General features: G+C 37.2%; 1 protein-coding gene across 1 annotated transcript in view; it reads right to left on the reverse strand.

Moving 5' to 3' along the window:
* Nucleotides 1–11590: 11590 nt before the first annotated feature.
* The window catches only part of LOC121374041 (protein Wnt-11b-2-like), a 102287-nt gene continuing 90067 nt past the window's right edge, over nt 11591–23810 (reverse strand). The window contains exons 5-6 of the mRNA XM_041500920.1: nt 22501–22793; nt 11591–17526 (exon numbers count right to left, since the gene is read on the reverse strand). Coding sequence (XP_041356854.1) covers nt 17352–17526; nt 22501–22793 — 468 coding nt within the window. The 3' untranslated portion in view covers nt 11591–17351. The remainder of the gene's footprint in view (nt 17527–22500; nt 22794–23810) is intronic.

Below are 23810 nucleotides of genomic sequence, written 5' to 3' on the forward strand. Positions count from 1 at the left end.
GTTGGCAAGAAATGTTTTATTTAATGACCAACACATTTTTAATTACAGTTATATTATGGCATTGTACGTACATACATATGTTTAATACAATACATGTATGTAATCAGGCCCTGAATTGTGACAAATAAAGAGGGCAAGGCATTGTGGCATAGACCAATGGAGATCTGGTGGGTGTGGGGTGAACATGGCCAAGAGCAGGATAAGAAGGCAAACCTTTGTCTTAATACAACAAAACAGAACCCATTCAAAATAACTATGTTTGAACAGTTTCATGTTTCTGTAATAAAACATGTTTCAGAATGTATTTGGAGTATGATGACCAATTACTAACAAGTGAAATAAGTTACGACCAGTCTGGTAGCGAGACTGGCATTGCAGAAATCTGCTGCATGGCCACTGTTAATTTCGAGCCCTGAATAATTAGAGAGGAAACCTACTACCGTACCACCAACCGTTTCAAATTGGCTGATTCACTTCCTCAGGACTATGAAAATCTGTGTGACATATTTTTTACAAATAATTAAATATATATATATATTGTTAAACTTTAAATTTGATTTAATGTCTGTACTAAAGTTTCTTTTTCTTTTTCTAATTAACAACAATGCATGGATGGAATCCAAAATATTGGTGAATATTTTAAATGATAACAGATGTTTATATAAAGTTCTGAGTATTGGTACAGGTTGAATCATTAAATATGTCAGAATACTGCTCAAGGAAAATATTATGTTAATTGAAAAACAAATACTGCAAAATTTATAAAGTATAATTTTAATGACTATCTTAATTCCCCTTAAGAATAATTTCCTTTGGTAGAGAGAAAGAATCGCTGAACTTAGTGATGTCAGTTAACAGGACCAGGGCTAACTTTGGATCAGCAGAACATTTCGCCAAATTATATATTAAACTTCGAAATTTTATAGATACCCAGTTATTTTGTAATAAAATATCAATTAATGCTTGAAAATCTTTCGCCAAATTAAAATAAAATTCGTCATTTGTTATCAAAATTCACAATTGACGAATTTGGCGAGTGTCAGATCTAGCCCTGAGGACAGACATTTTATGCAAATTTAAGCACTTTATCGATAAACTCATGTTAATACAGGCTGAACTCTGACATTGACCCAATTCACTGTGTTTCATGTACTTTGACAAATTTTAAACAGCCGTTCTAGGGCTAGCTCTGGGTGGTCAGAAAACTTTGCCAAATAAACATTTTAACTTTCAAAAATTGCAAAAGCTCAGTTATTTTGTAATAAAATAACATCTATTATATGAAATCTATTCACCAAATAAACATTTTAACTTTCAAAAATTGCAAAAGCTCAGTTATTTTGTAATAAAATAACATCTATTATATGAAATCTATTCGCCAAATAAACATTTTAACTTTCAAAAATTGCAAAAGCACAGTTATTTTGTAATAAAATAACATCTATTATATGAAATCTATTCGCCAAATAAACATTTTAACTTTCAAAAATTGCAAAAGCACAGTTATTTTGTAATAAAATAACATCTATTATATGAAATCTATTCGCCAAATAAACATTTTAACTTTCAAAAATTGCAAAAACAGTTATTTTGTAATAAAATAACATCTATTATATGAAATCTATTCGCCAAATAAACATTTTAACTTTCAAAAATTGCAAAAGCACAGTTATTTTGTAATAAAATAACATCTATTATATGAAATCTATTCGCCAAATAAACATTTTAACTTTCAAAAATTGCAAAAACTGTTATTTTGTAATAAAATAACATCTATTAGTATTATATGAAATCTATTCACCAAATTGAAATAAAATTCACCAGTTGTTTCTAAAATTCGTAATTGGCGAATTTGGCAAGTGCCAGAGCTAGTCATGAGTTCTCTTAGTATCTTTTTAAAAATTGTAAAAATGTATCCATTAATTTCAAAGATGTTAGGGTACATAATTTTACCCTTCATACCCTCTGGCTGAAATCCTGATAAGATTCACATCACCAAAGCTTTAGATCTCATTAATTTGGGCACAACAGGCACTTTTCTCTTTTCTGAGTGCGGAAGGTGGTTGTAGTTCATTACTGTCATTAACAGCTGCTGTAGTTGTTAATATTGAGATTTTAGACATTTCAATTATTTTTAATCTTAATTAAACATAACATTTAAGTGGTTTTGGGGTGAACGATTTTGAGTCAATATGTTTGTACTTAATCTGGGTGTCAGTGTTTCTGCCAGAAAGATATTTTTGGGTATAGCGCTATGAAATTGAATGCAACTACAGTCAACAGAAAGAAAATGGCGTAAGTTTAAGGTTATGGTTACGAAAATCATACAGTAATGATAAGAGTAATTAATTTTTTCAAACAGTTAACTAATTTTGTCAAATGGTTAACTTAAAAAAAAACCTACACAACAAATTTGGGTATGGCTCCATACCCATTTTTGATGAGATGTAGCCCAGTAGTAAAGCGCTCGCTTGATGCACGGACGGTTTGGTATCGATCCCTGTCATTGGGCTATTTCTCACTCCATCCAGTGCACCACGACTTGTACATCAAAGGCTGTGGTATGTGCTATCCTGTCTATGGGATGGTGCATATAAAAGATCCCTTGGTGCTAATCGAAAAGAGTGGCCCATGAAGTGGCGACAGTAGGTTTCCTCCCTCAATATTTGTGTGGTCCGTAACCATATATCTGATGCCATATAACCATAAATAAAATATGTTTAGTGCGTCGTTAAATAAAACATTTCCTTCCCTCCTTCCATACCAGTTTTATCCTTAGGCAGAAACTCTGGTCGTGATTATTTTGGCCGAGTTTGTTACCTCGACTCTGATGCAATCACAAACCCTGATCATATAATTAACTGCTATGCTGTCTTATCTTTCCAGCTGTGTTTCAAATCATCCAGAGCATTCGACTGACGTAACATGGTGACCGACCTCTATCCCGCTACATCTCAACATTCTTGGACCAAATATATTTTATGACCGACACCAGAATGACAGCTTGTTATCAGATGCAATTCTCTTCAATGGAAACACCCGACTAAAACATAACGTGAAGATTCAACTCAGTTGCCCAGTTTCTCTGACTGTTCCAGTTTTGTACATACTTAGTCGTGTACAAATAAAATTTTACAATGCACTTTTTGGTTGTTTCCATGGAGACTGTTTTGTTCAAACTTCATGCCTTTGCATGAATGTTGTGTACATATTATTTACAAATTGATGAAATAAATTGTCTTAATATGGATATGTTCAATTTATTTGCATTGCACTTTCCATTTAAACTATTACTAACATTTTTGTCCAACCAAATTGCTATGTCATCAGGGGTTCCCCCAGGGCCGTACGGCACAGGGGCCCAACGCGCCTTGAGTTGGTCCGTAAAGTAAGCGCTTTGACGGCGTGTAAACACCTTAAATCAATTGCCTATCCGTAGTCAACTAAGACGCAACGATATACGGTAGCCAAGCGTTCAAATGTCTTTAATGGATTTCTTCTTCTGATTTACTTGGAAGGACGAGGGGTAACTGGGGGAGGGGGTCGGAGTCGTTCAGCCACGTATCTTTAATTTTCATGCAACAAGAATACTGCCCGTTCTAAACAGAATGCTGACATAACATAAAATAATGATTATAATAAAATAATATAAATTAAAGAGATAATTTAAGAAATATAAAATAAATATAATATAATATAATAATTTTAATTTAAAAATAAAATAAAATAAAAACATGATTTCCTGGATTGAAGGCAAACAATTGTTTTCAATCCACTACCCCACTTATGTTGGCTTGATTTGTGTTACTGATGCTAAAATATAAGCGTCTTTTAAAAAAATCTGAGGAAAGGCGTTGTCATGTTTGATGTCATTGATAGTTCTGAAGTTTCCAGGCTTAGCTTGGTGCCAGTAGATTAGAATTTAAGTACGCTGTGTATATAACAAGTTGTACACCCAGCAGAGGTGTTTGTTTTGTCGTTTTCCCATTTTTCTTTAAAGGGTGGCGTGAAGCTTTGTGGCACTTGACAAGTTCAAGTTAATACAATTCTAAATAATAGTAACAATCGGATATGTCGCCTAAAGAGTAAGATATAACTTGTAACTTAACAACACTAACATTGGGGAGTTGGTATGGGGGCAAGATATTCATATTTACAAAAATGGACCACTGCAACATTTGACAAAATAAAAAATTCACTGGCCATCTGGCATGGCAATAGTAGTTATTTACTAGCCCAACATTACCTGTGCTACCATAATCGTATTTGTGCTCTCTTTTTTTTCCCCATAAGACACTGAAATACTAATACACGTGTATGTGTAATCACTGACATATTGATACACGTGTATGTGTAAACACTGAAATATTGATGTACATGTGAGTTTCTTTGTATTCCGTGCTCTAAACGGTTAAATGGCTGAACCTAGCTCAGTTTTTTTTCTTATCATGCAGTAGGCGTTGGAAGCCGATAGTGACTGAGAAGAGGGAAATGGCGCAGCTATATTGAGGGATCTAGCTTCTATATACGCAGGTACACAGCTGCGTACCACCTGAGATTACAATTGTTTTTTAAAACTTAAAATATTTGATATAAACGCACAGCCAAGAGAGTTTTATTCGATCGCCGAAAAAGTCTGCGTACCACCTGAACATTCCAAGCTAGACCCCTGTTGATTCGGCTTTCGACAAGGGAGGAGTTGCATCATATAATGGGTTGAATGGAACATTCTCCCTAACCTCATCCAATGCTTTTGATTATTAATGTGCTTTAGTGGTGTTAAACAACAAAAAAACTTCTTTTTTTCTCTCGACTAAGTAGGCCTATCGAAAAGAAAGAAAGAAATCTTTTATTTAACAACGCACTCAACACATTTTATTTACAGTTATATGGTTAAAGACCACACAGATTTTGAGAGGAAACCCGCTGTCGCCACTTCATGGGATACTCTTTCCGATTAGCAGCAAGGGATCTTTTATTTGTGCTTCCCACAGGCAGGATAGCACAAACCATGGCCTTTGTTGAACCAGTTATGGATCACTGGTCGGTGCAAGTGGTTTACACCTACCCATTGAGCCTTGCGGAGCACTCACTCAGGGTTTGGAGTCGGTATCTGGATTAAAAATCCCATGCCTCGACTGGGATCCGAACCCAGTACCTACCAGCCTGTTGACCGATGGCCTAACCACGACGCCACCGAGGCCGGTTAGGCCTATCGATGTAACATTTGTTAAGATGTCGGGGCGGATCCAGGATTATGTATATTAAAAAAAGGTGGGGGTGGTCACAAAATTCTACAGACTAATATCGGTTTGTTGAAGGCAAATAAGCCGAGCTTCCAAAGGGACCAATCTGTAGGCAGGGTCGAAGACATGCGCACCAGATATTTTAGGAATACAGATTCCCAGAGCCGCAATTTAGTTTTGTATATTATGACTTAAAAAAAAACCCAAATTAAATCTGGGTCCTTTCCCGATTTGTTTAAGGACATTTGAGCACACTGCCTGTTAATCTGTATCCTAACCAGCCGCGAACGATAATTTTAGAAAGCATTGATTTCCATTATTGCAGTATCTTAACCGGACGCGTGCGACGCGACATATTTATTGCGGTTAGGATGCGGCAATTGAAATCAATGATTTCTTAAATAATCGCTCACGGCTGGTTAAGATAGGCCTACAGCTTTATAAAATCCACTAGTCTGGGTTAGTAATTTTTACTAACCACGATTAAAAATCCACTAGCCCTATTTTGCTTTAAGTAAATACAATTTTACTAATACTAATAATCGGAGGTCACCTAAAGAGACAGATAGAGCATGAACACACTAAGATTGGGGGTAGTGTGGGCAGGATATTCGTATTTACAAAACAAGACTTAAATGCAGCATTTAACAACTTTTTTTTTCACTAGTCGTCTGGCATGGCAATAGGAGTGATTTGCTAGCAACACATTGAATATCACTAGCCACGGGAGTGGGGCTATCATAATCTAGAAGCCCTGCTGAAACTCGATTGAGCGTCAGCCCAGCCCACCGATAGATTTGGGACGGTTAACCTTTTTAGCCTGACAGAAACAAGAGGAATAACTCGTCTCACCGTAATCATTCAAAGCGCCATCAAAGTTGCACCCCCATAGAATTTTTCTTAAAACAAAGGCTATGTGGCACCTAAAATGGTTTAAACATGCGACGAGAGACAGAGGTGAGTGAAAGCCTCTGCCCCCACATAGGCTACTCCTACCGATAAAACAGCATGGGATCTTTTATGTGCACTTGTCCAATATCGGGAGCGGGACGTAACCTAGTGGTAAAGCGCTCGCTTGATGTGCGGTCGGTCTAGGATCGATCCCGTCAGTAAGCCAATTGGGCTATTACTCGTTCCAGCCAGTGCACCACGACTGGTATATCAAATACCGTGGTATGTACTACCCTGTCTATGGGATGGTGCATACAAAAGATTCCTTGCTGCTAATCGGAAAAAGTAGCCCATGAAGTGGCGACAGTGGGTTTCCTCTCTCAATATCTGTGTGGTCCTTAATCATATGTCTGACGCCATATAACCGTAAATAAAATGTGATGAGTGCGTCGTTAAATAATAATAAACAAAACATGTCTGCGATGATTAATAAATAAATGTGCTCTAGTGGTGTTGTTAAACACATCAAACTAAACGAGAAAGACAAATTTAACCTTTTATTTGAGTGGGATAGGAAAGCTTCGTGAACTCTAGTGGAGGAAACCGGCTGTCGCCCCATAGGCTACTCTTTTACGACAGGCAGCAAGGAATCTTTTATTTGCGCTTCTCACTTGCAGAATAGCACAAACCATGGCCTTTGTTGAACCAGTTATGGATCACTGGTCGGTGCAAGTGGTTTACACCTACCCATTGAGCCTTGCGGAGCACTCACTTAGGGTTTGAAGTCGGTATCTGGATTTAAAATCCCATGCCTCGACTGGGATCCGAACCCAGTACCTACCAGCCTGTAGACCGATGGCCTAACCACGACGCCACCGAGGCCGGTCACACGGCCATTGAAGTACCAGTCGTGGAGCACTGGTTGGGACGACACACCGGCACAAAAATACATCGGATGATACACTAAATACGTAAGTAAATCTATTAACGTGCCCCATCATCAAAAGGTTCAGACACACCCGCCCACTACCACCAACTCGTAGGCACCACATCTGGCATTGCCAGTGTCCGGATCTAGGGGTAGGCTTTACACTGAACTATTTCAACGGAATCAATAAAAACCTCAAGGCGTGTTTGACCAATTTAAACCTGTACAAAACGGTTTTGTTTTGTTTGACAATACCACTAGAGCACATTAATTTATAAATCATCGGCTATTGAATGTCAAACATATGGTAATTTGACATATAGTCTTAGAGAGGAAACCTGCTACATTTTTCCATTAGTAACAAGGGGTCTTTTCCACAGACAGGATAGCACATGCAACGACCTTTGATACACCAGCTGTGAAGTACTGGCTGAAACGAGAAATAGCCCAATGGATCCACCGATGGGGATCGATCCCAGACCGACCGCGCACCGAGTGAGTGCTTTACCACTGGGCTACGTCACTCACCTGAATGGTAAAAGGTCATCAGTATAGTGGGAATTGAAATCTTGGTCGTTTGTTTAGCTATTTAGGCCCTATTAATTAATTAATTATTAATTGTTTTAAAAAATAAATTAGTTTAAAGTTTGATATGCTTAAAGCAATTTGACGAGTAATTGGGCTCGGATGGATTGGTACCCCTTGAATATACATTATGAAACAAACAAAATACATCATACAAGCTGAAGTTTAATAATTTTGAACTCTGGGAAAATAAAGGGGGAAAAAAACAAACTACCGAAAAACGTGACACCAAAATAGGTTTTCCTTTGTGTGCGTGTGGTGTTGGTTTTTTATCATATGCCCTAGATTTGTAGAGATAAGCTGGATGAACTCGACTTTTATGTGTTCTAGATTTGGAGATATAACATGGTGGTGCGTCACGATAGAAAAGTAAACTGGATAAAACATTTTTGAATGCTTTAAACACATGATATTTACCCGATTGTTCTATATTTTGAGATTAATCAAAAGGGATCTGGGACATAGCCCAGTGGTAAAGCGCTCGCTTTTACCACGAATGGTATAAGAAATTCCGTGGTATGTGCCAGCCTGTCTGTGGGATGGTGCATATAAAAAATTCCTTGCTACTAATTGAAAAATGTATCGGGTTTCCTCTCTAAAACTCTATATGTCAAAATTACCAAATTTCTGACATCCAATAGCCGATGATTAATAAATCATTTGTGCTCTAGTAGTGTCGTTAAACAAACGAAACGCTTTTGGTACTAATGGGAAAATGTAGCGGGGTTCCTCTCTAAAACTATGTCAAAATTACCAAATGTCTGACATCCAATAGCCGATGATTAATAAATCAATGTGCTCTAGTGGTGTCGTTAACAAAAAAACCCAAAACAAAACACCTTTAACTTTCAGTCAAAAGGAAATATTAAAACAATCGACACTGTCGTTCAAAATCTGCACCAAAATATAAAATTCACAATGGAAAAAAGTGAAGAAAAGCGTCCATTCTTGGATATATGGGTAATTAAAAGCACAAATAACACCAAACAATACCTTTATTTTTATTTTTTTAACGACAGTAAAAGATAACTAACTTTATTTTTATATATCGTCACCACGAACAGTTATACTCTTGTTAAACCACTAAAATACAAGATTAAAGGGACAGACCCTAGTTTCAACCCGTGATAAGGAACACTAAGTTTAGTTAAAGGGACAAACCCTAATTTCAACCTGTGAAAATTAACACTAAGTTTAGTTAATCTACAAACCTGTAACACATTTGGATAAAGTTACAATTGAGTGAAACATGAGTCTGTGACTTTCAAATTGTGAAATACCCTCTAAAATAGACTAAAACTCGAATCCATAACTGTTACTTCTCAGACGCACGTGCGTTTTTAAAAATATGAGAAATGCATTGTGTGATATAAAAAAACACTAGGATGACCAAACACACTTCGAAAGTACGGAAATGGATAATCTAAACCATAAAATGTAAGTAAAGTACGATTTCAGTTGTCAAAAACAGCTATAATAGTCAGAAATATGCCTTAGTGTTTAAAAACTAGGGTATGTTCCTTTAAATTTGTCTTGTTCGTTTAATTACTGTTCTGTAGCCGACGTGCTCATCATCTTCACATACCTCAGTATTCTAGTGGTTAAATCATCGGACCTAAGACTGGTAGGTATTGGGTTCGCATCCCGGTACCGGCTCCAACCCAGAGAGAGTTTAACGACGCAATGGGTAGTATAGGATAGAAAGAAAGAAAGAAATGTTTTATTTAACGACGCACTCAACACATTTTGTTTACGGTTATATAGCGTCAGACATATGGTTAAGGACCACACAGATATTGAGAGAGGAAACCCGCTGTCGCCACTTCATGGGCTACTCTTTTGGATTAGCAGCAAGGGATCTTTTACATGCACCATACCACAGACAGGGTAGTACATACCACGGCCTTTGATATACCAGTCGTGGTGCACTGGCAGGAACGAGAAATGACCAATGGGCCCACCGACGGGGATCGATCCTAGACCGACAGCGCATCGAGCGAGCGCTCTACCACTGGGCTACCTCCCGCCCTGGGTAGTATAGGCGTAAATGCATTGCACCGTCTTCTCTCTTACAAACCACTAACCCTCTGTCATGGACAGACAGCCCAGATAGCTGACGAAAATCAAGTTAAAGCTTGTTTTGTTTAACGACACCACTAGAGCACAGTAATTTATTAATCATTGGCTATTGGAAAAAAAAAATGAATGAAAAATACATCGGCTATTGGGTGTCAAACCATGGTAAACCAAAACATTAAGTGTATCGGCTATTGGATGTAAAAAATATGGTTCACTGGCTGAAACGAAAAATATACCAATGAGCCCACTGACGGGGATCGATCCCAAATCGACCGCGCATCAAGCGAACGCTTTACTACTGGGCTACGTCCCACCCTTAAACATAAGTATAAACGTCAACAACAACGTCGTCTTCATCGTAGTGCTTCCAAAGGAGACGACAACCCTTCAAATTGGAAAACAGGTGAAGTCACACAGGGCCAGAAATAGGGTGGGTACAACAATCCCTCGAATCCGCAGTGTCACAGAGCTGCCTTTGCAACCCAAGCCATGTGAACAGGTATAGTATGTAGTTATATGCCGATTCGTCGATACCCTAGTCGTATCCCTAAAAGTAGTACTAAACCAAATAACTTCCAGCTGGGTCAAAGTTCGAGAAGTTAACACCACAAGTTTTGTGATTAGTAAAACAATGTGTGTGTTGGTTGTAAAAAAAGAGAAGAAAACGTTTCTTCTGGACAAAAGATGTATGCAATTTTATTTCATCTGGTACCGCTGTGATAAGTAGCCTTGTGATTGAACCATGTATGGGGTACCTGTAAAAAACAGTACTAAAATTGTGTGCGAAATTAGGGGTGTTGTAAAAACATCTGGTTATACCCAGAATGAGCCATGAAAGATACCATTTTTTCAGTTAATACTTTGAGTTAGGGGTTGTAGTACTGATATTAATGGGTCATGGTTTGATTGATATATTGCATATAGTGTTTTTAAACACAAACGTTAACATGGTTGCCTGTGGGATTTTATTTCGTATAGTACAACCTAATATAGCGCACATGTAAAAGATTCATCCCTGCTAACAGCAAACATGTAACTGTTTTTCCTCTAACGACTATGTCAGAATTGTCCAATAGCTAATGACTAATTAATCAATGTGCTCTTGTTGTGTCGTTAAAAAACAACAAAAACATTTTAATTATCCTCTGAAGGAAGGAAGGAAGGATGAGTGAAATGTTTTATTTATCGATGCACTCAACACCTTACAAGTATGATTATATGATTAAGGACCACACAGATGAGAAAGGAAACCCGCTGCCGCAACGCATTAGCTACTATTTCCAAATAGCAGCAAGGAGTCTTTTATATGTAGCATCCCACAGACAGGATAGTACATAACACAGCACTTGGTAACAAGTTGTTAAGTAATGAGCGGAATGAGAAAAAGCCCAATGGGCCCTCCGACGGGAATCGATCCTAGACCAACCGCGCCTCAAACGAGCGCTTTATCAATGGCTACGTCCTGGCCCGTGTTCCTCTGAAGTAATTTTTAAATATTAGGAGCTGAATATTAATTAATCAGTTTTCTCTAGTGGTGCCGTTAAAAATGTCAGTTATATATACACACGACATACATACCACTATTCTCCAACCCACCAACCAACCCCCCCCCGCCCCCCCAAAACCCCCCCCAAAAAAAAACAACAAAAAAACAACAACAAACAAACAACAACAACAAACTAAAACAAAACAACACAGAAGCAAAAAAATAAAAAAATAAAATAAACACCCCCTCCCCCCCCCCCCCCCCCAAAAAAAAAAAATCCCAACCAACCGCCAAAACAAAATAAAGAAAACAAACACTAAAACGAAACAAACAAAATATATAGTAATACATATAAGAAAGAAAAATAACAATAGAAACAATTTATGAATTTATTTCTTTTACAATAGTCAGTAATACATAAATACATACATTACAAAAGAACCACTATTGGTAGTTTCTATATGAAGGCTTTTCTGAACAAGAACTCAACGTTGGCTATTGTTTTTACAAGCTTTTGTCGACCTATATCAGCGTGGCTATTGCAAAACTCGTCTATACTGGACAGATATCATGTATAAGAAAGATAACTAGTATGCTGCAAGTCACATATAACAGAACACATGTTAACTCCTGGTATTTGTAACACAACATTTAACAGAATGAGTGTTAACTTCATTTTATTCGCCATATGCACGACGGAGTGTAAAGAAAGAAATCATTTTCAGTTATAATTAAAACATTTTCTGTTTAAAGTGGCAGTGTTAAAAGTGAGTAATGACCCGAAACGTTTTTATTCTATTTTAAAGCTCATTTTTCTCTGGATTTTTTAGTGAATAATTCAAGAGCCACTTTTTATATCAACGCTACTGTTTACGCCGAGTGACAGAACATTATATTTTATGTATTCTTGAGTTAATCATGCAAAAAGCATGCGTGGTATAAATTCTGTCATCATGCCTTGTGGGGGAGGGGTGTATGTCATGCGTTACGTTTTCCAGACCATGTGTAATTTTTATTCATAAATTAAATAGAGGCAATCGTGGCCAGTGTTTCTTTTACATATGATTATATCACGTATTTATAAATACCAAAGAAACAAAATTAAAAGTAAAAGCAGAAAACAAAATAAGGTTGTTCAAATTACTTGACGATGATAGAAAAATAGACGAGCGTGTGTTCAAATAAAAAAAAGATCAATACTTGGCACAGTGTTACTGTCAATTAAAATTAAAGTTTAAAAAAAAAACGAAAAAAAAAAAAAAAACGAAAAAGAATGTCCAGTGCAACTTTGATTATTGGTTTAAATTAGTTCTTGTTAGGGTCATACTGTTAAAAGCGCTCCTTTGGCAGTATAATTTACAACCCCCAACCCCCACCTAGTTAATGCAACATTTGGTTTTTCATTTTAATTAATAACGTCCATAGAAGAATGGAAATAACAGCAACTAAGATGGTCGTATTTACAGTCCTGGAATTGAGTTATGTCCCTGTAGTCAGCTCTCACTGTAATCCGTTATTAAAATACAGACGTACAGGTATTACATCACTATTGTTTTCACATAGTCGAGCATACAATGATAAGTCTATGAAGATAGTAAACCGGAACAGTCCCTGTGACGTCATTATATAGACTGAAAATATTTAACAAGTATCGCCACCTGAAATTTGAAATATTGACACTCTTTACTTAAGGGGTCCGAAAAGGGAAGAAACTCTAATTAAACCACAGTATACAAACAACACATTATATACAATTTTAGTGCTTGAACCTTAATTGGATATAGGCACGTTAATATGTTATCCAATCCGATATACAATTCAGTTCTAGATGCAGAAAATAACCCTGTTTTGACGCCATAATTATGGCAGTTGGCCCTCCTTTCAACATTGCGTAACCTAACAGTCAAATCTGTTCAGATTATAGCTCGAGTTTCCTCTAGCGATATTCTATTATATGTAAAAATATATACTAGAATAAGGCTAGAGGATACTCGAGCTATTTCGATTCCTGCAAAATAGAGATAGGAGCACTCTTTTCCATTGGCTCATTGGCTGAAATAGTGGAGGAATCACTACAGCCCGAAGGCGGTGGGAAGAGGAAGGGGAAGGAAACTGAAACGTCAGTTTAAATCGGGGAACTTTAAAAAAAAGAGAAGTGTTTTTGTTTACTCTCTACATTTCTGTCCATAATGGATAGTAAATAACACAGCTAACGTGGCTTATTAGTCTATCAGTCTGGACCATTGTTCTTACATCCGGGTATTCATTCTTACTGACAGTTGAATTTCAGTTGACCGTTAGGTTGTTTGGTGTGGTAGCACGTGCAGCACCGACACCGAAAAAAAAAAAACACACACACAAAAAAACAGTTTGTTGCCATTGTTAAGATGATGCCGACTAACAAAACCTTTTTGACGACTATAGTCTATATATATATATCAAGTTTGTTCTGATAAATGCAAAATAATTGATAAAAACAATGCAGAATCAAAAGGAAGTTAGACAAAGCAGTGAATGCTTCAATGATCCACTTTCAGGTACTCGTCCTTAGGAAGTCCGTCATTCCCCTAGGGGATTCGTAACATGATACTAGTATTTCATCCCTCCTGCACTGCATGTAGGAGGACTGCCACTCCCAAGACTAGCTTAGAAAACTCTAACTTGAACAGGATACAGCTCACTGGAGTATGTACAAAGACAAATCCTGGAAGAATCCTCAGATTTAGAGTTGCTAACCATGGTTCAGAACAAACGATTATTGCATATTAAAATATAGATTGGTTTCGAATATCGCTGATGGTATATCTCTATTGAGTTTCTGGTGGTCCTAATATTTGTAATAGCTCAAACTTCATATTATTTCGTAATACATTTTCTTCGTACGTACGACGTAAGATCTAATTTGAGACAGTACCACCATCAGGACTTTCAGAAACACACTAAATATACAAACGATGATATTCGAAACAAAAACAATTTGTGTTTAATATATAATTTTAGTCATTAGAAAAACTCTATTTCTTAGAGACAGATCTGAGGTTTCTGCCACTATAACCTGTCTTTAACAAGTTTTAAATTTTCTTTCTCTTGATGATCATAAACAACAAAACTTAGTACACATTGCCATATGTGATTCACATACTAAAATAAATAATATTGTTCTTAAATAGTACACAAGTATATAATATTGGACTATATATACATCACTAGATACATCTCGTCCTACACTGTCTACTCTAAGACTTCCTGGCTCTCTCTGTGTTGAACGGCTACAGCTCAGGACACTATGAATCAATGCCATCAATGCACCCGGTACGGTCTGCATCAGACATATAGCTGATGTATCGTAGATGGCAACCATATAACAGCCCTATACTACTGCATCATTAATGCCAAACAAATAACTGTCTAATACTATCGGATCATTGATGGCAACCATATATCAGTCTTATGATTTTGTATTATTGATGACAAACACATAACTATCTTATACTGTCAGATCATTGATGGCAACCATATATTAGTCTTGTGATTTTGTACTATTGATGGCAAACACATAACTGTCTTACACTTTTGGGTCATTGATGACAACCATATATCAGTCCTATGCTTTTTTGTATTATTGATGACAAACACTTAACTGTACTATACTGTTAGATCATTGATGGCAACCATATATCAGTCATATATATTGTACTGTAATGGAAAAGAAACACCCATTTGCCCTATGCTGCGGTATCACTAACAAACACGTACCAGTTATATGCCATGGTGTCACTTCTTACAAACATGTAACTGTCCTACACTGGTGTGTCATTGATGTCCACCAAATAGCAGTCCCACGATGTTCTATGATGAAAGGCAAACGTAAATTTGTCCTATGCTATACCATCCTTGAATACAAACATACATATGTCATAGACTAGTCCTACGAAGGCAGTCAAGACGTTCGTGGAACTGGGTATTAAAAGCGACGACAGACCAAACATTTCTACATTACTTTTCAATATAATCACCCTTGACATCAATATATTTAGCACAACTGTCCTTCAAGCTACTGATGCCAGCGATATAGAACACTTCTGCGAGCTTCAAATTTCATAATCTTGATTGCTTGTCTCAATTTGTCATCAAATTTGCGCAATAGACACCAGCAATAGTAGTGATAGGAGGCATGCCCAGAAAACAGTTGCCAAAACCTTGCCTTGACATCAGATGATCTTGCAGACCTTGGATCATCTTCAAAGCTTTATCGTCCTTGCTTGAATTCAGCAGACCATTTCACAATTGTTGAATAATTTTGAGATCCATCACCATATATATGAACCATAAACCTTCGTTGGACCATTTTCACCTTCGTTGGTGAGAATTTTGACGTCGGCTCCGCGTTTCCATCTGGTTAAAGTAGTGTAGGTTACCATCAAGAAATATTTTGTAAACATACAAAAACGAACAGCTGTGTCATTGAAAGGACAGTTTCCTGAAAGAAAACCTCAAACATATCATGGTCTACCAAGCTATGACATTTATGTCCACGAACCGTTTGACTGTCCCTCGTAATTTACTGTGTGATGGTCATAGGCGTAGACAGATACCGACAGCATTGGGGGTGGGGGGGGGGGGGGGGGAGGAGGAGGAGGTAAGCTATATATTAATTCGCCTTTCAACAGTGATGGATGAGTTGCATAATATCCAGAGCTGAGCTGGGGAAGATAGCTTTTGAAGATTTGTTCACAATATTCATACATACTCCAAATGTATAGCCAAAATAATAAACTTTATTTAAAAATATGTAATATTTAGCTTATATACATTATTAAATAATACACAACGTAACAGTTCATAGCATGTTCTAATGTCCTTACACCGATATTGCTTTCGAATGCTAACAATACACTGCTAGTGGATATTAAATGAGTTTACAGTCCACGGGAAACAAAATATACCAAGAGGAAAGTACAAATGGTGGTGTCTTCTAAACTGCTTCGCATTATAGTCTGCTAAAAAGAGTTTACGAATCTGCTTTCATTGAAAATCCTTTATGTACTGTTACATACATATTCAGAATCACTTGCTAAGCAGAAGGCCCTATAGCCGTTAGTTCGCACGTCACCAATGCTTAGAGACACGTGTAATTATCAAATATATACAGACATTCCACTTCTAGCAATCATTACAGTGCAATTTTTGATGACTCTCTCCATCTCGCCCAATTCGTCTGGACGTTTCCACTGTTCATGATACTCAGTTCATAAATAGTATCGTTTTTATAAACTGAATTCAGTGTTTAAGCTGTTATTTACCAAATCGCAAAATGAAAATTTAAGTTGAATTTAGTGAACATATTTCATTATCAAATCGCCAAAAAAGAGATAATTCGAAAGTTGTGTTCCGTTTGTAGATCTACCACACATATTGGCTGTTTGACTAATTAAAAGTTGAATTTGGTGACAGATTTTCCAGCCAAACTCAACAAATTGCTAAATGGTCTTGTGTCAAATTTGTCAAATTACTAATATCTTTTTGGGCCCAATTCGTCAGATTAGTAATATCTTCTTGGGTCAAATTACTAATTTCTTCTTGGGTCCAGCTTAACCCCTCTGCATCGCATTGCTAGTAACCTGTTTGGCAGTATAGTTAGCTATGTACAAGAAAATATATCAGCACCCTTTTGCCACAGTTGATCTGTCCAATCAACAGGTATTCCTGCCTACCACTTCAAAGAATCAATGTTTAGCGGCACCGGAGCACACAGAATATATCGGCTATTGGGTCGCTTACACTTCAAAGTGAATATCTCAGTTGTTCGGTTCATTGCATGTTGTTCATGTTAATCAAGTGGGTGTTCACGTATGTGAATAGTCTACCAAGTCACCGAGCACTTCACAACCATGCCATCATGTCGTGTCCCTAACCCAAATCACCATGAGCATATTATATTCATAACCGAACATTTACTCAATCAGAAATGGGTTTGGCCGTGATTGACATCTCCAGGTCTCCATAAACGATTTAAAAAAAGTTCTCCTTCTGTCCAATCACAGTCTCCGTAGCATTACTTTTGATTACGTCATAATATATTTTGAGTTTTAAATCCCTCCCTTTTTGTGATGCTCCATTATTTTGCAGTCCAGGTCTATCTGCACTGGCTGAGGTGCAGAGTCTTGACGCACGTTTTGCACTTGACGTAACAGCACCAATAGTATTTACACTCGCAGCGTTCGGCAACATCCATTGTGAAACTGTGGAAACCTCGCCCACAGCACATAGTGTCACAACCGCCTGGGCCGTAGCTCTGTTCATCACACAACCTGAAAAATAGGCAATAATCCTGGGGTGAAATAAGAAAAATATGCTACAACCCAATGGTAAAATATGAAAAATATGCTATAATCCAAATTTAGTAATAATAAAGTAGTAAAATAGGAACAATATGCAATAAATAATATAATCCACAGATAAAATATAACAAAATATGCAATATTCCAGAGATAAAATAAGAACAATATGCAATAATCCAGAGATAAAATAAGAAGTGTTTTGCAATAATCTTGTGGTAAAATATGAAAAATATGCCATACGCGTACAGTAAAATATGAAACATATGTCATACGCCTACAGTAAAATATGAAACATATACCATACGCCTACAGTAAAATATGCCATACGCCTACAGTAAAATATGAAACATATGTAATACGCCTACAGTAAAATATAAAAAATATGCCATACGCCTACAGTAAAATATGAAAAATATGCCATACGCCTACAGTAAAATTTGAAAAATATGCCATACGCCTACAGTAAAATATGAAAAAAGTGCTATAATCCAGAAGTAAAATATGAAAAAATATTCAATTATTCACGGGTAATTTGTTTTAAATATGCTATAATCCAGTGATAAAATATGAAACATATGCAACAATCCAGTGATAAACATATGCAAAAATACCCCTTAATCCAGCGGTAAATAAGAACTATTCATCAAGGGTGACATTTAAAGGGAAATACACTAGTTTTTAAACACTAAGGCATATTTTTTACTATTAGAGCCGTTTTTGATAACTAAAATCATACTTTACTTAGATTTTATTGTTTAGATTATCCATCTCCGTACATTTTAAGTGTTTTTGGTCATCCTGGTGTTTTTAATATCACAAAATGCATTTCTCATATTTTTAAAAACGCACGTGCGTCTGAGAAATAACAGTTATGGAGTCGAGTTTTCGTCTATTTTTAAAGGGTATTTCACCATTTCAAAGTCAGAGATTCATGTTTCACTCAATTGTAACTTTATCCAAATGTGTTACAGGTTTATAGACTAAACTTAATGTGCATTTTCATGGGATGAAACTAGGGTCTGTCCCTTTAAGGAAACTAACGTGAATAGCTTACAATCTTAGATGTAAAACAATCGCTTTGTTGCAGACAAAACAAAGTGATCTTGCATTAAAGCTGAACACAATCATATCGACTACTCAGATAATGAGTGGGTCTTTTTAGAATTTGTACAAATTATATTTTATATAATAATGTTATTGAAAAATGGGCCATGTCCTTAGTGAATGCCCTGAAAACAGTGAGGTATGCTGTTATTTTACTGTATTTCAAAGTATGGACTTGGAGATAGACTTAATTGTTGCATAAAAGCAATTGGTGATAACTGCTAATAGCGATAACAGGCGGGGTTGTTAAAACTGTAATTGTGTTTGTATTTTACATTAGTAAATAATGTTATAAGATGGCGAGGCGAGATTGTACTTTTAAAATCAGCTCGATAGTTATTCGCAGTGGTTCTAAACATAAACATCACAATCAGGATTTTTCAGGCCTCCTTTTTATTAATTAAATGACAAAACCATGCATTCATGAATATATCCTCTGAATGTACCCACAAACCACACATGCGTTATGCACATGCTCGAAAAAACTAAATAATGATTCATTGCTGTTTAAAATATTTACCTCACATTTGAGCAATAAAAGTACAGCACACACGTTCGTTTCATTACGTTATGCTCGTTATACAAACTAAGTACTTTTGAAGTGTCCTCTTTATTGCGAGTGGAATTCGTTTGAAGAGAGACGCTCTGCGATAAACTGAATTACACAGTTAAATTCATTTTCCCTTTATAGCAAGCTTTAAGGAGATCAGCTGTTCCCAGGCTGACGGTTTTAATAAAATGACTGACAAAGAGATCTGTTTTAAATGTTTTAATTGTACTGATGATGGCAGTCAACAGTTGCTCAAGTCATACTGTGTTAACGGGGAAACGTCGATTGGCGAGATACTTGCCCTCAAATCTGCAGTTTGCACTCAAATCTTGTCACGTGTCTTTTGAGAGGGTGGGGATTGCCAAGTTTTAAAATTTTTGGGATTGCCGAGTTTTAAATTTTACACATTTTTGCAGGCAAAGCGACACTGAAGTTCAATGTCTATCTACTTGAGTCAGTTAAAAGTTTAATGTTTGTTTTGATGGATGACATCATCATAGGCGTACGGGCACCCAGTTTTGTAAGGGAGTGGAGGGGTGGGGGGGGGGGGGGGAGATGGCAGGCTGATTTTTCCCCGAATTTTTTTTTATTTTTTATCTCGACTCTTAATAGCAACATTTATTCATATTAGCATTACTACCAAACAGCTGTTATAGAGCTGCAAAAGAACCACTACGAATTTAAACACGGATCTTACATTTTGTTTGGAAATACATGGTAAAATGGTCGCAGGTTAGCTCTTTTGTCCGAATATCTCTATTATTTTTCTCGAATTTGAGGTTTTGCTCCAGAACTAGAGGTCTGTATCTCCCCCCCCCCCCCCCCCCACACACACACCGCCCCAGGTCTCGTACGCGTATGGACACCATAGAGGACATTGATTTATTAATCGTCGGCTGTTGGATGTCATCCATTTGGTAAATTTGACACGCAATCTTCAGAAGAAACTTGCACCAATTTTCCATTATTGGCAAGGGATCTGGGCCCAAGTTCACAAAACATCGTAAGCCTAGTTTTGCACGTAAACGTAAATCTACGACTAAACCACCATTTTATTACTAGTATAGTACAAGAAATATAGTTTAAAATACATATATTTAATTTCGTTTTGTCCTTCTGGAATGATGTACTTTTCTGCGTGAAATAGATGCCAAACACGTGTAAATGTATGACCAATATAACCGCTAGTCGCAGACGTAAACTTGCGATGTTTTGTGAAATAGGCCCCTGTTATATGCACTTTCCCACAGATGTGACACAATAATATACCATTGCTTTTGATATACCATTCGTATGGCACTGGTTGGGATGGGGAAAGAACCAATCAAAGGTCCACTGATCTACCGATTGAGCTAGATCGTGCGATACTACTCAAGTCTGAAGCGCGCGAAATTTCAAAAAATTAATCTGTACATGTACATCTTCAACTAACACTCGCTGCCATAAACTGTTTTGGCAAACATCTTAGAAATATGTGGGGCATGGCGTAGCCCAGTGGTAAAGCCTTCGCTTGATGCTGGTCGGTTTGAGATCGATCCCCGTTTTTTAAAAATGCGACGAGAGACCGAGGCGAGTGGAAGCATGGGATCTTTTAGGTGCACTTGTTCAATATCAGGGGCGGGACGTAACCCAGTGGTAAAGCGCTCGCTTGATGTTAGGTCGGTTTGAGATCGATCCCCGTCGATGGGCCCACTGAGCTATTTCTCGTTCCAGCCAGAGCACCACGGCTGGTATATCAAAGACCGTGGTATGTGCAGTCCTGTCTGTGGGATGGTGCATATACAAGATCCCTTGCTACTAATGAAAAAAAAAATGTAGCGGGTTTCCTCTCTTAAACTATATTTCAAATTACCAAATGTTTGGCATCCAATAGCCCATAATTAATAAATAAATGTGCTCTAGTGGTGTAGTTAAACAAAACAAACTTCTTCTTCTTAGAAATATCTAGCGCAGCCATAGCTCATATACATAATAAAATAGCGATAACAGGTGCCTTGGAAGTAATAAAATGTATAATGTTTTCACGAAACAAATTTGTTGGACCAAGGAGGCTCCTGTTCTAAACAATACCGTGGTATGTACCGTCCTGTATGTGGGGAAATGCAAATAACAGATCTCTTGCTGCTAATGGAATTATTTTAGCCGGTTTCCTCAATATATCAGAATTACCAAAATGTTTGACATCCAATAGCCGATGATTAATTAATCAGTGAGCTGTAGTGGTGTTGTTAAACAAAACGATTTTGGGGTCTCTTTTTCCAAGCCAAAAAACTTGTTTGTAATAAGACGAAGAATAGGTTTGGTGTTAAAGTTACAATATCGTCTCACCATGTTACAACGTCGTTTAGTAATGCAAAATACAAACACAATTACAGTTTCAATAAACTTATGTGTTCTCACTATCAACAGTTATTGTCATCCATTATTCGTATGTTGCAGATAACAGGTAGGACTATAAGCAAATGCTATCAAAAAATAGCGTTCAACGGAAGGAAAATTAATATATCAACATTAATGTTTAAATAATGGTCTGGCTAAATAATAAAAAAATATGCTCTAGACTATAGCTTAAAATATGAAAATTTTAAGTTGAAAAGACAGAATAAAAGTGACGCTTTTAAAAATAGATATTTATGGGGACTATGCTATGACTAATTAAGTTGTAATAGAACCATACAACTAAATGTAATATTGGCTGTTTTGAAACACAAACATGGTCACTGGTCTACGCCTCGAACCGACACCGGATATTGTTACTCTCGTAGCGACACATCTGCTACCACGATTACAGAAATTCAATACTAAGCTTTCTATTAATGTCTTTCTGTTTTGGGTCACTTACCTTCATTCATGTTCGTAGAAGTTCACACAAATTAAACATTATAGAAAATGTTTGGTATGAAAACGCAATTCTTCGATAAAATTTAAATTGCGGCAGTTTACGATGAATTGTATACAGGTTATTTTCACAATCTCGAGCGACGTTCAAATTGTTGTCACATTAATTGTTTGACGTATCGGTTTGCAAAAAGTCTACAACAGCCCAGTTATCAGTTATGACTAATTAGTTAAGATATATAAATGTAACTTTTTCTGCATAGTTTAGTTGGGGCAGCATTGTAAATAGACACAGTATTTATTTACGTCATACTTAATACAACAATATATAGCAGTACACTAGCCACTTCAATTAATCTACGGTACTAAATGTAGCAAGAGGTGTCCCTACGACAGTAGCAATATCCGGTGTCAGTTTTAGACCGGCACTGGTGGTTTGATGCACGTCTCACCTGGCATGTGTTCCTATCGAACCGGTCTTGTGATCCGGACTACAGTAGTCCGGAGACTTGGTGTAATACACGAGCTCATCGGACCGTATTCCGCTCTTCGCTTCGTTTATGGGAACCAAGACTTTCTCTTTCTTGCGCCTCTTTCTGTGGACTTCTACGGCTAACGAGTACCGGTCCTTCAGCTTGGCCCCAATAATGTCGAAATCTGGCAGCGCTTTCCAGCATGTTTTTATAGAACACGACCCAGACACGCCGTGACACTTGCACGCTGTCGTCAAGCTGTCTGTTACAATCTGAAATGTTTATTCATAGTTAAATATATTGAATACTAGTATATTGAACAAAATAAGAATACATGTACTGGCATTTTTGTTAATTACTATATCTCATCATACGGCGGATCCCATTTGTGTAAGGGGCCAACCTGTCTTTTGCCCGAATGAAACGAATCTGGATAACATTTCAACTATTTTTTTCCGGCCCGTAGCCAGGATTTTGAGAGGGTGGATGTCGTTTAGGCTTAAGGTGAGGCATGAAGTACTCAACACGAGCGCGCGAAGCGCCCGAGTTGCTTGGGGGGGGGGGGGGGGGGGGGGTCCGGGGGCACATTAAAAAAAAGTCACCGACCCCCCATTGGCTACGTGCCTGTTTTTGTGCTTATATCCAATTAAGATCCAAGCACGCTGTCCCGAGCAGACACATCTCAGCTATCTGGGCTGTCTGCCCAGGACAGTGGGGTTAGTTGTTAATTGTTAGTGAAAGAGAAGAGGGTGTAGTGGAGTCTGTAGCGGGCTGCGAACCCTGTACATACCAGCTTTATGTCCGATGGCTTAACCACGACGCCACCGAGGCCGGTCTGGATAAGAACATTTATTCATATTAGCGTTACTACCAAACAGCTATATAGGGTTGCGAACGATTCACTACGCATTTACACGCGGATTACAACTAATTTAGAGGGTAGAATGCGAGAAACACACGGTTAAAAGGTCTCAGGTTAGCACATCTTCTCCGAATATCTGAATAATTTAAACAGATGCGTTTGACGTAGATAGCGAATAAAGCCAAGCGATATCAAAGAATGGAGTTCGATGGTAATGCAGTTACTGTTGATGGTCTGTACAAAATAGTTAAATAACAAAAACATACCAGAGACTGTAGCTTTAATTTTCAAGGTGATGAATGTATCGCGGACTGGTTATCATCCAACTATTAAATAGATTATACCGAGTTTATTCCATTTTAAGATGTTTTTAACCAACTTACGAGGCCCTCTCCTAATAACATACAATAATGACAATATGAAAATC

This window comes from Gigantopelta aegis, chromosome 1, assembly GCF_016097555.1.
Source record: "Gigantopelta aegis isolate Gae_Host chromosome 1, Gae_host_genome, whole genome shotgun sequence".
Lineage (NCBI taxonomy): Eukaryota > Metazoa > Mollusca > Gastropoda > Neomphalida > Peltospiridae > Gigantopelta > Gigantopelta aegis.